This window comes from Apodemus sylvaticus, chromosome 1 (assembly GCF_947179515.1).
Source record: "Apodemus sylvaticus chromosome 1, mApoSyl1.1, whole genome shotgun sequence".
Lineage (NCBI taxonomy): Eukaryota > Metazoa > Chordata > Mammalia > Rodentia > Muridae > Apodemus > Apodemus sylvaticus.
This window is the reverse complement of record NC_067472.1, coordinates 27,469,945-27,483,534: the sequence shown is the minus strand read 5'-3', so window position 1 is coordinate 27,483,534 and position 13,590 is coordinate 27,469,945. Positions and strand designations below refer to the sequence as shown.

General features: G+C 39.8%; 3 protein-coding genes across 15 annotated transcripts in view; 1 reads left to right on the top strand and 2 right to left on the bottom strand.

Annotated features, from left to right (window-relative positions):
- LOC127688231 (interferon-induced protein with tetratricopeptide repeats 1-like) overlaps window positions 1-13,590 on the bottom strand; it is a 180,368-nt gene that overhangs the window by 90,336 nt on the left and 76,442 nt on the right. The gene's annotated exons all lie outside the window — the stretch shown is intronic.
- The window catches only part of Ifit2 (interferon induced protein with tetratricopeptide repeats 2), a 130,653-nt gene that overhangs the window by 114,199 nt on the left and 2,864 nt on the right, over window positions 1-13,590 (top strand). The window lies entirely within an intron of this gene.
- Window positions 4,558-5,895, bottom strand: LOC127688352 (interferon-induced protein with tetratricopeptide repeats 1-like). The gene is given in 1 exon segment (XM_052186900.1): window positions 4,558-5,895. A coding segment is annotated over 1 exon segment (1,299 nt). The 5' UTR covers window positions 5,872-5,895; the 3' UTR covers window positions 4,558-4,572.

Genomic DNA, 13,590 nt, shown 5'->3' with positions numbered 1-13,590 from the left:
TTCCATATTTTTTTTTGATGTTGTCTAAAACAAAAAAGTTCACATCGGGTATATACTCCTGTGAATTTCCTACCATTGTTTTGGATTTCCTTCCTTTGTCCACTGAGACTGCCACCATGTCCTTATCAGTGGTCCAAACAACCTTATTTTATTTGGCCAGTAGAAGATATGCTTAGTAATCAGATCATGCTGGCTAAATGGAGCCTAGAATACCCAGGGAAGTGTGGATGTGTGTGTGTGTGTGTGTGTGTGTGTGTGTGTGTGTGCATGTCTCTGTGTGTGTGTGTGTGTGTCTGTGTGTATGTGTCTGTGTGTGTATCTGTGTGTTTCACTGTATATGTGTGTCTCTGTGTTTGTTTGTGTGTGTGTGTGTGTGTGTGTATATGTGTGTGTGTGTGAGTGTGCTTTTTCAAAGGAACTATTCCTTCTCCAGCAGGTAGTGTGAGACTTGGAATCAGTACTGCATGCTCACTTCATGTTGCTGAGATGTCTGATCACTTCAAGATTGAGGTACAAAAACCAATTCTTACAGCTGATCAGGGGTTTGCTCTTCTTGGTTTTCTTTTCATTTCTCAGAATCAAGCAAATCTCAAAGTTTAACGTTTATTTTTGCTAATGTGAAAGGCCACAGAACAAAAAGAAAACCATACTCTCTCTCAAAATATGAACTCTGCCTAATTTGTAGCTATGGAAGAATAACAATGGTTACCTAGAGATGGTAAGGGAAGAGTGTGAGATGCACATGGGCATCTCAGGGATGTCAGTCATAACCTATAAAGAGTGTGTGTGTGTGCACAGGGGCATAAACACTTGTTGAGACTCAGGGTGCATATACATTTAAAATAAGTGCATTTTGTGATAAGTAAAGAGTAATCATATTAAATGTGATTTTTGATTTAACTCAAACTACACCTGCCTTTGGAGAGCCTCAGAGAGAACTATGTGGGAGTGCTACTGTTCCTGTGAAATATGTATCAGGGAAGGATAGAGGCATTGATGACAGAGGGAAGGCAGATGCTATTAGCTACTATGAGAGCTAAGAAAAAAGACAGTCTACCCTGTAGGCCCTCTTGTCACAAACCCCCATCTGTCATCATCAATTGAATAATTCTAACAAAATGCTTCATGCTTGTGGCACATGTCCCTCATAAACACATCACATCATCATTCTTGCTTATTATAGGACAGGCATGGTGAAATTTAAAAAATATAAACACAGGATTAACAAAAGCCACAGATGCTTATATGAAGAGGAATATGCCATCTCAAACAGAATTGTTATTAGCTCACAACTGTGTCTCATTGTAAAATACTAGTTTAGAAGGTGGTAGATATGTAATAAGGATACATGCTCTACTATGTTCATAGCAGCCCTATTTATAATTGCCAGATGCTGGAAAGAACCCAGGTATCCCTCAACAGAAGAGTGGATGCAAAAAATGTGGTATATCTACACAATGGAGTACTATTCCGCCATTAGAAACAATGAATTCATGAAATTCTTAGGCAAATGGATGGAGCTAGAGAACATCATACTAAGTGAGGTAACCCAGACTCAAAAGGTGAATCATGGTATGCACTCACTAATAAGTGGTTATTAACCTAGAAAACTGGAATACCCAAAACATAATCCACACATCAAATGAGGTACAAGAAGAAAGGAGGAGTGGCCCCTGGTTCTGGAAAGACTCAGTGAAACAGTATTCGGCAAAACCAGAACGGGGAAGTAGGAAGGGGTGGGTGGGAGGACAGGGGAAGAGAAGGGGGCTTACAGGACTTTCGGGGGGTGGGGGGCTAGAAAAGGCAAAATCATTTGAAATGTAAATAAATTATATCGAATAAAAAAATTAAAAAAAAAAGAAGGTGGTAGATAGCACATCTGAGAGTATAGGACTCAAACGCTCATCTATAGATCGTTTCTCAGTACAAAATTTCGGTAGATGAAGAAGTCACAGTAATTGCCTTATTCCAATAACACATATATACAGAGGGAAATAAAGGTAAACTGTTTTAGTTATAGGAAACTATCCCAAATCTGCAACATATAAAGATATTCATTTTGTTTGCTTAGAAATTAGTTGAAAAGATAGCTGAGTTGGGGTTGAGAGTTTTTTATACCAGTTCTTTTGGGATTTTTTCCCTGTAATATCCCTCTCTCTTAGTCTTTCACTTATTTCCTGTCATTCATTCATCCCAATCCCTCCTTTTCCCCTTTGTTCCCTGTGTTCCTGTCTATCCATCTGTCTACCATCTATCTATACACCATTTTTGTATGTATGTATATATGAATGTATGTATGTATGTGTGTATGAAGATAAATATATATATTATATATATATAAACATATATATCTTTATCTGTCTACCTATCTTCATATCCATCCATGCATCGATCGATCTATCTATGTATCTATCTATGTATCTACCTATTTATGTTGTAGCACACACATACATGCACAGTATGAGTATGGAAACTTGTTTGTGAATGATTTCAGGACTTATCATTTGGTATTGCACAACCAACTAGTGTACACTTCCTGGGGAATATTATAGTTCCTATTATCACCATGCTTTATTTGCTTATAGTTCTTTGTCTAAGGTTGAGGAAACTCGAGCTTTTCCTCTTTAGCATGCCCATTCATATTGTCCTTGTCCAGTCATGTTTGAACAGTTAAGTTTGGACTTTGTGGAGATGGTGCTTCTGACATTTACAGGAGACACAACCTCATACAAAACTTACTATTCATTTTGCCTTTCATTTTTTCCACTTTATGTTCTGCAATGATCCCCAATCCTGAGGTGCAGGACCGGTGATAATGATGTATTTGTTGGGACTAGGCTTCATACCTCTGCATTTTGATTTACTGGTTGTAGATTTCTATAATGTTAGCTTTCTGTTTGTTACAAAGAAAATTTTCTTCATGAAGAGTAAGAACTATACTCATTTATCTATATAAGGATGGATGTTTGAAATTAGTTAAGGATAACGCTGGTTTAGTAACATGGAAGTTGTAGGAGCTCGTCTAAGATCTATGATGTCACTAGTCCTAATAGTTGAACAAGGTTACCTATCCAGGCAAGGGTTCCCTCTTGTTGGTCAAGCCTTTAGATCCATTTGAGAACTGTTGGTTACCATCAAGGCATGCACACTACTATTGCATCCTTAGGGTTATCCTAGAGCCATGCTGGATGTTGTTGTGGTTTACAAGCAGCACAGCTGGGTGGCACTATTCCATGTTTCCCTTTTCTGGAAGCTTGAACAGCACCTTACTGTAAATGCTACTTCTCAGGTAGGAGGCTTTCAGATCAGATCCAACTTGGGTCTCCTAAGCCCTAAGGCTAAAGAGCATGGTGTCTTCAACAATAAGAATTCAATTTCCCACCTTCAGGGGGCAATCAGGAGCAACAATTGTATACTAAATGTTTTGGGGGTGCTTTAGATAACCCTGACTTACAACTCATAGGGTGATTCTCCTGACTGATACTGGAAATTTGTGTAAGTTTATGGTTCTTTGACAGGAACATTATCAAATCAAATAAAAATGAAATTTTTCATTTAAACTCTATCTGCATGCTGACTTACATGGATTATAGTCATTTCCAGTTGACACTTACCAGTATGAGTTCTTATGAGATTTTCAGGCATCCTTCTGGTAGTCTACCCTCGTCCCTCTTTCTCCCCTGTATTCTTTAAGATTCAGTAGTGTCTATATTCCCACAGCATCCTTGCTTTGGACCTCCTAACCCTATGTGGTTTGATTTTGTTGTGTTAGGGATCCATCCAAACACAGAATACAGATCTTAATGTTCCAAACAAAATACACACAAAATTCTTTGATTTTTATCAGATTTTACTGAATATGATAGGGTTAGAAAAACTACTAGGTGATAATCACACAACTCTCAGTAGTTGAACAGTGTCAGGTAGCTATTATGTCATTTTTTTTTTTTTGGTTTACACATTCTAACAATGTTTTTTTTACTCTTTCTTCCTGAAGCATTAAAGCTTTCTTAGTGGTATATAAATATGAATGTATGTGGACCACAGAAATCTCCCGCATTTGTCTGAAATCAGTCAATTGAATACAAAAAGGTACAGTGATCATTAGGTTGGGGGGTCATTTGCCTAGCAGATTATGGCTACAGTAAATCCTATGAAATAGAAATATGGACTGAAACATTGTAAGAATATCTTGAGTTCCTCTCCTTTTAATGCTCACCTTTGCTCATTTATTTTGCCCTCAGATGTTGTCAAAGTTTAGGAAATCACATGAAACATGAGCTTTAATGAGTTAAGTGTCCATTGATCAGAACACTGGAGGACTGATGGTATAGGTCATGCATGCCAAAGGCACACTTATAACAAAAATGTGCAGCAATGTGTGACAGGAGAATTGACACTCCTGTCACAAACCCACAGGACTGTGAAAAAAAATAAGGGCTGCAGAAAGGCAAGAAGTAGAAAAGGCATCATCTACATCTTGTTTCTTTGGGTTCTATATAGTTAAATCAACAGCTGTAAAAGACTAGGGAGTCATACTCACACTTCCTAAGACACTTAATAAGCTCTACCTCAAAACTCAGTGCTCACTGCTCCTGTGAGCCTGAGGGCCTTCTCATAGCATGACATGGCTTCACTTGTGTCCCCTTTCAGTCTATAGACAAACCCGAGGAGGCTCAAGCTTCCCACGACATCAACATTCTGGTCAATGCGTCTTTTAGCCAGCTTCTCCAAAGCCTTGAGAAGTTTATTCCTGGAGTGAGAAGTCACCTGTATTTTCAAGCCTTTTAAGTAATGTGTGATTGTTGTCTCTTCTGATTTCTTACGGAATTGTTGGAAGTTGCCATACTGTAAGTGAATCCCTTGCTGCATATGATCTTCCAAGTTAGTCATGCTTAACACTTTTTGAAAATTGTCCTCTGCGTCTTTTAGTTGATCACTCTCTAAGTACGTTTCAGCCAGATTAACATAAACTATCTCATATGTGGGTTTCAGTTCTAAAGTCTTTTTAAAATAATATATAGCAGAATCAATGCATTGGTCTGCTCTTTCTCTATCCTCCCCTATAGGTTTCATGTTTGTGGCTTTCTTTATTTGAATCAGTCGTTTCTTATGGCAAAGACCAATCTGGAAGTGAAAAAAGCTGCAAAAAGGATGTGTCTTCAAGTCTCTCTCAAGGAAGTTTAAAGCTTCTTCCACAAAACCTTTCCTTCTGTAAAATTTGCCTACATATACAAAGAGATAGGTCTGAGAGAATATTCTGGGCAGAGTTTCCTCAATGTGTCTTTCTGCTTCATCGGCTTGGCCTAAATCCTGAAGCTTTAGGGCAAGGAGAACTTTTATGTATGCATCTCCTGGATTTAACCTGGCAGCAGTCCTCAAAGGTTCTAGAGAAGTGCCATCATGGTGATCCCGGCGATAGGCTACCACTGCATAGCCTGTGTTGTACTCAGGGTTTTCAGGATCCACTTCCAGAGCCTTTGCAAAGCAGCCCAGGACTTGTTAATAATATTTTTTCCCACACTTCACCAAGGCCCAGCCTTCCTCACAGTCCATCTCAGCACACTCCATTCTGTATTGAAAGGGACTTGAAAATTCCGTGCAGACATTCTCCACCTTGTCCAGGTAGATCTGGGCTTCGGCCAAGCTGCCCCTGTGGTGATGCACCCAGGCACAGTTGCCCCAGGTCACCAGGCTTCTCCTGCACAACTGCTCTCTCTGGACCAAGGCTTCAGCTTCTCTCAAGCTCTGCAGGGCCTCCTCTTTCTGGCCTTTCAGGTGTCTCACGTAGGCCAGGAGGTTGTGCATCCTAATGCTGTTGTTGATATCGAGGAACTCAGTCTCTGCGATTCTTACTTCCAAATCAGACATGTCCACATCTTCTATAACCAACTGCCATGTGAAGTGTCATCTCAGCTCAACCAGGCTCACATATATGAGACATCTATGAGAATTTTCACTGTAAAAAACAGACACCAATTTTTGATACCTTTTATGTTTTAAGTGTATTTGGAATCAACCACCATTTTTAATTATCAAATACTCTTCCTGTTTATATGCCTGTGTGTATTACTCTTGCATAGGGAATCAATTGTACATAATAATTTGAAAAATGCCCCTTACTTAATTGTGCTATTTGGTTAAAAATAATTGTTAATTACAATAATAATTTCATTAATATCAGTAGAGTTTAAGTCATGTTGGTGAGTTTTAAACCATCTTGATACAAAAATTATAGTTATTTAGAAAAGAGTCTTCATGGAGAAAACCTGTTCACTAAGACTGGACAGTATGCAAGCCTCTGAGCCATCTTCCTAGTTATTGATTGATATATGGAGCATCATCCTATCATGGGTGCTGCCATGTCTGGGCAGATGTTCCTGAACACTAATAGCTGAAGATGTGAGCAAGTCAAGAGGAGCCTGCGAGGAAGCCACAGATCTCCATGGTCACTGGTTTATTTCCTGCCTCTGGATTCCTACATTAACTTCCTACTGTGCCTTCTCCTCATGATGGACTACAACTGAGAAGTGAAATAATCTTTCTACTTCAAGTTGCTTTTCCTCATAATCTTCATCACAGTGATAGAAACCCTAACAAAGACATCGACAAGCCCTAAGAATCAGGAAATACCAACCAAGAGTGACCTCAAAGTTTATACATGCCAGAGGACCAGGAAGCCTGCTGGAAAGGGTGTGTGCCAGATCTCAGAAAGCTACTGGACCCATGCAATCTCCACAAGATTTTTGCACAAACAGGACTTGCATGGCAGAGTGAGCCATGCCCCACAAGGCCCCAGTCCTAGATGACTTTCCTAAAAGCCTACGCTGGAGTAGAGGATGGGTTGATACCTCCTGTCTCCAATGAGTGCATGAAAGAACCTCAGAGTAAAGCTGACACAGTATAAAGTCAAATGTAACTCCTGTTTTTGTTATTGAATGATTCAAGATCAAGTCATTCTTCAGCAAATTGAAGAATGGGTGACCATAACTTCAACAACCACAGCAATTATTTCCTACCACCTATGTGGAAGCATAATATTTAGGGATCTCTGACTGAGAGTTTCTCTTCTAATATGATTTTGGGATGTTCTTTCTTTAAAAGCACAATGGACAATAGATGATATAGATAGATGATATAGATATAGATATAGATATAGATATAGATATAGATATAGATAGATAGATAGATAGATAGATAGATAGATAGATAGATAGATAGATAGATAGATAGATAGATAATTGAGTAAGTAGTCTCAATAAGATAAAGCTGGTTGCCACTGGGGAAAGTTTTTGTCCCAAATGTCTCTGCTCACCTCATCCAAGGGTGATGAGAACAGACATTTCCCAGGGAACATTTCCACATAGATGTCTGTTACTCTTGAGCTGCAAACATATTTGTGGATGAATCTTCCAAGCCTTCAAAATATTTGACCCATGCTCAGCTACCTGATCCATGGCCCAGCTAGTGAGAGACCAAAACTTTTGGTTTCAGACTCCATCTTACAGATCCTGATGAAAGGTTAAACTCAGGTTAACTAACAGGCCAGGGCCTAGCACCAGTTTGCACACTATGCCCCAATAAGACGTGTGTCTACCACAGTTTCCATGTTAACCCTCAACAAACCTGTGTCTAACACTGATTTCCAGGTTATTCCCCAACAGATCTGTACCTCCAGGTTACAAGCCTGTGCCTGATATTTCACTTCCTAACAACCAATCATCCAAAAAAAAAAAAAAAAAAAAAAAAAAAAACAAACCTGGAGTTTATAGTTATGCTCAGTACATTATGTTAAAGGTCCTAATTGTCCCCCCTACCAGATGAGTATCACTAGGCACCCTCTTCTTGCCTCTATTAAAGACAGTGTAAAACAAGGCTCAGGGTTCTACCTTCCTGCTGTGTGAAGGTTGGCATGGAGCACAAGTTTGAACTTGAAGATCCCCTAAGGGAATTGCATCAGAACTGGCTCCCATGTGGTCTTCTTGGGGTTCATGACTATTTCTTGGTATAACACTAGTGCATTATGGCAAAGAGATTCCCTTTCACATGATTTACTCATGACAGTTTGTTCAGAGAGAGCACAGAAGGTGCCTGCTCTCCTTGAGACTGCAGAACTTGAACAATGTCACAGGCTTCTTGTAGATAGCCCTGGGTTTGTATGTCGATGCTAATTCCACTCCTGGGATGGGTGGCAGATGAGGGGTTAATCACGTATATAGGTGCCTTGTGAACCTTATACCCACCTTAACTTTTCAAATAAAGGCTAGAGGAAGGAGGGGGAGCTGAAAGTTTTGGGGGAGGAGTAAAGGATTGACAAGGGGGTGGAGCAAAGGAGAATCAACAGAAGGAGATGGGAGAAGCTCTTGGCCTGGAGAAACCACAAGATATATAGGATAACGTAAATGGGAACAGAGTAGTGTAGTGGAAGATCTGCTCAATCTAGGCTTATAGCTTGTATTGATATTGATTGAGTTGAGATTTCTTTTTCTGAGTAATTGGGTTGGAAAATTACCACAACACAGGCTCTTCTATCTCCTGTTAGGAACAATTGCAGGCTTCATATCTAGCATTTCAAATGTAGCTCTGGAAATGTCATGTTATCGAGATTGCTGAGGATACTCTAGAGTTCCTGAGTGACCAGTTCTGGGGTTGGAGCCTGGGAAGTAGCATTTTCAGCACCCGACTGGTACTGCCACACAAGCTTCCTCTGAGCAGTACTGCTTTTGTGAAAAATAAGTTTTGGAGTAAGGACATTTTCATAACCTTATCATAACCATAGAAGTCTGATCTGGGTGACTAGAGAGATGGCTCAGTAGCTAACAACATTTGCTGCTCTCCCTGTAGACCCTGGTGTAGTTTCCAGTACCTACATCAGATGGATCAACCTTACCTATAACTCATTTCCACGGAATTTGATGTCTTTTGGTCTTTATGGAACCTGTGGGCATGTGATATGCATAAACTCATGGAATCAAAATACATACATATAAATTAAAATAAACATATTTTAAAGAAACTTCTGACCTATCAAGAGAAACAAAAAGAAATAATACAAAAGGATCACCTTAAAACTGGCTTCTTCTTCCTCCTCCTCCTCCTCTTCTTCTTCTTCTTCTTCTTCTTCTTCTTCTTCTTCTTCTTCTTCTTCTTCTTCTTCTTCTTCTTCTTCTTCTTCTTCTTCTTCTTCTTTTTCTTCTTCTCCTCACCAAGATTCAACCAACCTATCAAATCACACCCTGCTTCTTCTCCTTGTGCCTCTGCTCTGAAATCAACATTCTCTTCTGTTCCACTTGGCGGTCTCTGCTCAGGTTCAGGCCTCTCTCCTTCCATGGGCAGTCTGTGTGCTTCCACTTGGGAAACTGCCACTCTGGTAGAATATTCCACATAGTAGTGATTCCTTTGGAATGAAAAGACCCTTCTTATTTAATCTATTAAGAGCAATGCTGTCTTTACTGTGCAGGCTGATGCAGGCAGGTAGCTTGCCTTTGCATTCATCCTCATCCTACACCTTGGACCACTTTCTTCCCTGCTTTAATTCCCGTACATGGGGAAGCTGAGGCCACGGACTTAGTTATCTAGATCTCTTTGATTTCATTTTTCACCTACTTTTTGCTTCACTCACTTGATTACAGGAATTTAGAAATTGGTCCAGGCACAGAGGAAAGTCTTGATGCTGTTTTGTTAGGGTCCAGCAAGCTGCCCTTGGCATTGATAGTACTTGAGGTGTCCTCCAAGGTTCTAGAGAAGCTCCTTTTGAGATCTAGAGTTCAGGACCCTTCTGGACCTAAAGAATCTCCTTTCCCCTCCCTCATGAGGCCTATGGTAATTATACTATAGTCTTTGTTTGCCTCTTGCCCAAAACCTTTCCATTTAGCAGTCTGTGGAAACCTATCAAAGTCAGAACCTTGAACAAGGTGATTCCATAGAAGGAAGGGAACAGGCCAGTTAAGGCTCTAAGTTTAGAGTGTCAACATACACAGAAATAAGTTGAGCAAAGAAGAGAAAGCCTTTACCTCATGTTGCTGAAAGATAGAAGTTGCTCCAAAGCACTTTAATTCAGGCCAGGAGACTCTTCCAAAGTCAGTCAAAGGTGTTGTAGGGATCCCAGTTTAAGCAAGGTATTTATATATGGAAGGATTGCCACCCAGTTTGCCACACCCTCAGTTCCTGAGAGAAGCTGGCAAGGTTCCAGCTTAGAGAAAATGAAACCTACAAAGGGCTGTCTCTGTTCTGATAATAAAGAAGTGGGGTGTGGTGGTCTGGTGTTGTTTGTATTGTGGTGTTAATTCTGCTTCCTCAAGTGGGGTTCCCCTCCCTAATGCCCCAGGAGCAGTCCATCATGTACTCTGGTGATGTCATATGAACCTTTTACCAATTTTGACTAGTCAATAATAGCTAGAGCTGGTGATTAGGTAAGGGAGGTGAAAGGTGGGACTGGAGGGTCAAGTGTGGGGAAAAGAGGTAGCAAGAGAGGGGGGCATATAGAAGGGGAAGGAGAGAGGACAGAGAAAGAGGAGGAAAAGTTACAATGGACCAGAACCACAGGGCCAAGAGAAACCAAAATGAAAAGGGATCTTAGAGATTGGGAATAGGCTAGTATAGTGTTAGATTTGCCCAATCTAGGCATATAGCTTTAACTATAATTACTGGATTGTATGTTTTTTATGTGGGCTTATTAGAGTTGGAAACACCAGCAGCAAAGGCATGCTTGATTTAGGAAGACAATGAGATTGTTGTGGGAAGCCATGTTCGTGCTGGCTCCATGTAGTCTTTGTGTCAGGGCCAAACTGAGATTTTACATCCATTGTTGAAGCAAGAGGAGCAGAGGTAGAGATGCATATTTTCATTTTATATTATATTATTTGGTTAAGATCACTTATATCAATAAGACCAAGGTTTATGTGTAACAGAATGCTAGAGAGGGAATTTGTGGCAAATGATATTGCAGGTGATTGGCTTTTCCTTTTTTTTTTTTTTTTTTTTTTTTTTTTTTTTTTGAGATGTTGATCTGAAAGCAAGTTCACATCATATATATCCTCCTGTGGATCTCCTACCCTTGTTCACTGAGACTACAGCTGTGACCTTATCAGTGGTCCAAACAGCTTTATTTGAATGGGCCAGTAGAATGTAAATTGTCTTAGTAAGTAGTAAGGTGTGTATTATTCAGGCTGAGTTGGGCAAATGCAACCTAGAACATTGGGGGAAGTGTAGATGATTGTATCTAATTCTGTATCTATACTGTCCTTTTCATGTGTCCTCATCGTTTTAAGCTCTACCATTGGATCCCCTGCTACAAAGTCACAACAATCCCACAGAATATTCATCAAATCAAATTCATTCTTTAATCAGAATTTTCTGAGACCAAGGCTAGTGTAATTCTCCATCAAACTAGTAGAGGAAGCAGAAAGTTAGAAAAGGTGTGGATCTGAGGCTTCCTGGTGAGGTGTTCCTGAGTCATGGTCTTACTTTCTATATCTTGTTTTGTAGGCAGGTAACCAAAGGAGCAAAGACTGAGAGCAGTTTCCTCCTGTACATTTCAATATAAGGTGATTAACGTTCCTCCAATCTATGGTAAAAAATATGCATTCACAGCTTTCTTTCAAAGGGGCCTTTAACTAGACTATGTTTCCCATGAGTAAGACTTGGTCTTAAACATGAGTTTGGGTCAATTGAAGTCATATTTTCCCTGAGAAATTTCTCTCTTCTCCTCAACACAAACATAATGAAGGATATTAATATGTTTATTCTCATTTTCCTTGTATACCCCTGATTGCATTGAGCACAGCCAATGGGCTACCTGGAGATATTGTTACCCAAGGTCTTTACTGAACTTTGCTGCAAATTTGATATGTCATCTTGGTCTTTTTGGTTGATATTTCTAAGCCAGATATATGTACAAGTTAACCAGGGTAGTAATAAGGACTTTCCTTATGGAGTTGTGGCAAGATACTTGTACAGATGCTAAAGTTCTATTCTGAACAATCCAAGGCAATGTAGAAATTTCCATTCTCAGGCTCAAGTTAAACATCCTATACACATGCAAGTATCATGTCTAGAAGGCTTCTTCCATGCTGTTACTTAGCACACTACATGCGGAGTGGGGTGAAAGAAAACTTTTGAAAGGAGGACCTCTCTCTCCCAGCTGCCTTCTTCCAGTTCTGTATTTGAAAGGATCTGTCTAATAAGCCAAAAATAAGTTTTAAGATGCAAATATCTAGCCAAAACCTGTGACCTGTAGTTGATCCTGTTCCAGTGAATAGTTGGCCCTCTTTTCTCCTCTGTGCAAAAATGTACAGAAGCAAGCACATATACATATGCACACACACAGAAGCATGCATGTATGTACCCACATGTATACACAAAACAGAGTGAAAGCAACAGTGAGGGAGAAGGAGAGAGAAAAATCAATTGATATATCAGTCAGTCAATCAACCAACCACCTAGTCAATGACAACCTACTATATTCTTCAAAGAGGAAACAACAGGGTGAGTGTGCCCTTTGCCTGACTAACCACTTCTGTTACTTTGCAGAGTTTTCTGCACTGTTATAGCAACATCTTTAATATCAAGACACTTACAATACATAAATGCTCAGTCCAATGTTCTATTAATCAGAGCAAAGAAGGAAAACGATGCAGTGTTATATTTTAGTGTTTCAAGTCCCACTGGACCAAAACCAGGCATTGAGCTCTTAACCACAGAATGTAATGAGTTCTATGAAACTTTTATACTTTTTTTGTGGCTTTGCTAACTAAAGCCTCTCAAAGCATTGGCTTAAAGCAAATGCAGTGGATCTGACAGGTGTGTCCTTCCTTCTTATGCCATTAACAATAGCAAGTTGCTAAGTAAAATAATGAACCGGAATTCCACAGTTGACTATATTCATGTCATGCTTAGCAAACAAGCAGTGAAAGCCACTCTTTAAGCAAATCATTAAGTAGAAGAGCAAATCCTTGTCTAAGAATTGGCCTTCGTTACCTTCTTCTGCTTCTACACTACTTTATAATTCAGAGCAGAATTCTTTGACTTAATCACATATCTATTCTCCAACCCAGGAAGCAGTTATGCACATATTAATAGTTCCATTCCAGAACTGGGTGTAAAGTAAATGGTAAACACAGACCTCCAGCAGCAAAACAACACAGTGAATCCCCCTGATGTTTTGCTGCTTGAATTCAGTGTAGCACAAAATAAAAACATAGGTTTGATTATGCTCTTTAAAAATCCAGAGCTAGTAACATGAACATAGAGAATGAAAACCACGATTGAAAACTCTGTCCCACAAGGGCGCCCAGAGAGCGAAACTATTGTTTCTTCCAGGATAATTTAGGACAGTGTCTTTCATGTGACCCCAGAAACCTCTGTAGAGAACCCTAGAGAGTTTGTGGAAAACACTCCTTCCTCCCAGATGGACTGTCAGGCTCCAGGAAATGCTGCCCCACCCTCTGACACCACTGGCACAGAGTCAAGAGGGTATACAAAGCCGTGGGCAGGACATAGAACATCTCAGAAGTAAGTTTCATTTTCCTTTTCTGGTTGATTTTTAAGTCCATTTCAGTTTCCTCTTTCCTTTCACAAACGAGTCCTTAG